The 3,463-nt window shown below is 34.0% G+C and overlaps 1 protein-coding gene across 3 annotated transcripts in view; it reads left to right on the top strand.

Moving 5' to 3' along the window:
• LOC115219183 (protocadherin beta-15-like) overlaps positions 1 to 646 on the top strand; it is a 70,885-nt gene extending 70,239 nt beyond the window's left edge. For 2 of the 3 annotated variants that reach the window (XM_036509083.1, XM_036509084.1), the window contains exon 4: positions 321 to 645. Coding sequence is in view for 1 of the 3 variants with exons in the window: in XM_036509085.1 (XP_036364978.1) it covers positions 321 to 344 (24 nt within the window). In the remaining 2 variants the exon portion in view is untranslated. Of the gene's footprint in view, positions 1 to 320 lie in introns of all 3 variants that reach the window. The other variant, XM_036509085.1, reaches the window with a different exon arrangement.
• Positions 647 to 3,463: the final 2,817 nt, after the last annotated feature.

The following is a 3,463-nucleotide window of genomic DNA, read 5'->3' as shown; positions in this document are numbered from 1 at the left end:
GTTATTGTAAATATTAATGCAGATGTAAACCCTAGATGTAAAGAAATCAGGTGTAATTCAATCCTGTAGAACTCCCTATACTGCTGTGTGCAAGACTTCTAATGACCAACATCTGCTTCAAAGAAAGCTCTATCTATTGATCACCTCGTGCCCCTGAAACAAAAGTGAAAACTTCGAACATGTCCTAACATAGTCTGATATTTATAAAAGAGGCTAAAGACAAAAATAGTTAAAACTACAATATTTTAAATCTTTTTCTTTTTGTTATATCAATAACTATTGTTCTTCCAACTAACTATGGTTTTATTTGTTTTTTCCAGAGATGTGATTTATTTTGTAATTAACACCTTCCCTTCATCACCATGAAACTGTAAGCAACTGCATTGATGAAGCCTTTATACAAAGGAAATTGTATTAATGCAGTGCTGGAGAGTATACAAACCAGACGTAAGATGAGCAGATGATGTCCTGAAAACCGATTCTCTACAGAAATAAAGCATCACTTTAACAACGGCTACCCAAACGGAAACATCGATTTTGTTTATGTATATATTATGTATATACATTTATATATACATGTGTGTGTGTGGTGTGTGTGTGTGTGTATATATGTGTGTGTATGTATGTGTGTGTATGTATATATATATATATATATATATATATACATATGCATGTGTGTATATAAATATGTGTGTGAGAGGTGGATGAATGGATGAATGGAAGGATGGATATAAGTGTTTTTGTTTATATATAAAAACAGAAAACATTGACTGAATAAAAGAGCCTGTATGTGAAATAATGTGAAGCATTGTATTTTATTCCAAATTTAACAGAAACTTCAAAGTTTTGCCAAATAAGGTTTTTGAAGCTTAAAAAATAGTTCTTTAAATATAAATATTATAATATATATCTATATATATATACATACGTCCATGTGTGTATGTATGTATAATGATTAGAGAGATTAAAGACAATGAGTGGAGTGGAATTATGAAGACCTAAAAGAGTTGGCTGGAGTGGACTCTATTCAATATATGAAAGGATATAAAGGGAGATAAGCTGTTGCTATCGCTAGCAGTCAAGCATCTACCACTGATGAAACCAAGGAAAGTCAAAATCACATGATCTGGTGGTCTCGGTGCTGGAGTTGGTGAGGATTTATCTCACCACTAGCAATATAAACAAGCATATGCGAGTTTCTCTCGTGGTATTTGCTACAGTAAAGTTTGTTCAGCAAGGACATTGATGTTTAAGTGGGAATAGATATTACCTCCTCTTGCTACGAAGTATGGTCGTATGGGAGATGAACAGTGGTTGAATTTACGTATGTGAATTAGGAAATATTGAAAGTATATAGTGTTTCCGAAACTAAAGAGAAACTGCTTTCAAAAGAGATCTATACACTTTGTAAATAACTTTTCAAGGCTGCTGATTTTTCACTTTAATAATATCTTTATAAATTTGTAATTTATTAAATTCAAAATTTTAATCAGGATGTAACTTTTTAGATACGCTTTTAAAACAGCTCAACCGTAACCAAGTAATTCTCTATATTTGGAATGGTGAAGGTGTGTGAGTTAGTGGTTAGGGTATTTGGCTGATGGCCACGAGGTTGTGAGTTTCTGTCTCTTGCATTGAGTGTAGTGTGCTCTTGAGCAAGACATTTCATCGCTCCAGTTCCTTCAGCTGACAAAAGTGAGGTGTACCTGTAATTCAAACGGGGCCAGCCTTGTCACTTTCTGCATCAATCTCCTTGAGGATTATGTTGAATGCATGCATGTCTGTGGAATACTCAGCCACTTACACATTAATTTCATGAGTTGGCTGTTCTGTTGATCAGATCAACTGGAACCCTCGTTGTCATAACCAACGGAGTGCCCATAGACATTTTTAATCCTCTTTAATGCACACACACACACACGTACATACATACACACACACATACACACAAATCACCCACAGTTCATCTATATAAGACCATACGTCGTATACCTTCTTATATATTAAATCTTGAACACAACCCACTTCATCAATCCTCTTATTCATTATTTTTCTTTTTCACTGATAAACTTATTCCACACTGACCTCTTCAGCCATCTTTGATATAGCTAACCTATATGTATATATAGATATATATGTACGTATGTATATATATATAGATATATATATATATTATATATATATATATATATATATATACATATGCATGTGTGTATATAATATGTGTGTGAGAGGTGGATGAATGGATGAATGGAAGGATGGATATAAGTGTTTTTGTTTATATATAAAAACAGAAAACATTGACTGAATAAAAGAGCCTGTATGTGAAATAATGTGAAGCATTGTATTTTATTCCAAATTTAACAGAAACTTCAAAGTTTTGCCAAATAAGGTTTTTGAAGCTTAAAAAATAGTTCTTTAAATATAAATATTATAATATATATCTATATATATATACATACGTCCATGTGTGTATGTATGTATAATGATTAGAGAGATTAAAGACAATGAGTGGAGTGGAATTATGAAGACCTAAAAGAGTTGGCTGGAGTGGACTCTATTCAATATATGAAAGGATATAAAGGGAGATAAGCTGTTGCTATCGCTAGCAGTCAAGCATCTACCACTGATGAAACCAAGGAAAGTCAAAATCACATGATCTGGTGGTCTCGGTGCTGGAGTTGGTGAGGATTTATCTCACCACTAGCAATATAAACAAGCATATGCGAGTTCTCTCGTGGTATTTGCTACAGTAAAGTTTGTTCAGCAAGGACATTGATGTTTAAGTGGGAATAGATATTACCTCCTCTTGCTACGAAGTATGGTCGTATGGGAGATGAACAGTGGTTGAATTTACGTATGTGAATTAGGAAATATTGAAAGTATATAGTGTTTCCGAAACTAAAGAGAAACTGCTTTCAAAAGAGATCTATACACTTTGTAAATAACTTTTCAAGGCTGCTGATTTTTCACTTTAATAATATCTTTATAAATTTGTAATTTATTAAATTCAAAATTTTAATCAGGATGTAACTTTTTAGATACGCTTTTAAAACAGCTCAACCGTAACCAAGTAATTCTCTATATTTGGAATGGTGAAGGTGTGTGAGTTAGTGGTTAGGGTATTTGGCTGATGGCCACGAGGTTGTGAGTTTCTGTCTCTTGCATTGAGTGTAGTGTGCTCTTGAGCAAGACATTTCATCGCTCCAGTTCCTTCAGCTGACAAAAGTGAGGTGTACCTGTAATTCAAACGGGGCCAGCCTTGTCACTTTCTGCATCAATCTCCTTGAGGATTATGTTGAATGCATGCATGTCTGTGGAATACTCAGCCACTTACACATTAATTTCATGAGTTGGCTGTTCTGTTGATCAGATCAACTGGAACCCTCGTTGTCATAACCAACGGAGTGCCCATAGACATTTTTAATCCTCTTTAATGCACACACACACACACGTACATACA

The sequence above is a fragment of the Octopus sinensis genome, linkage group LG14, assembly GCF_006345805.1.
Source record: "Octopus sinensis linkage group LG14, ASM634580v1, whole genome shotgun sequence".
Lineage (NCBI taxonomy): Eukaryota > Metazoa > Mollusca > Cephalopoda > Octopoda > Octopodidae > Octopus > Octopus sinensis.
This window is presented reverse-complemented; position numbering and strand designations above follow the sequence as displayed.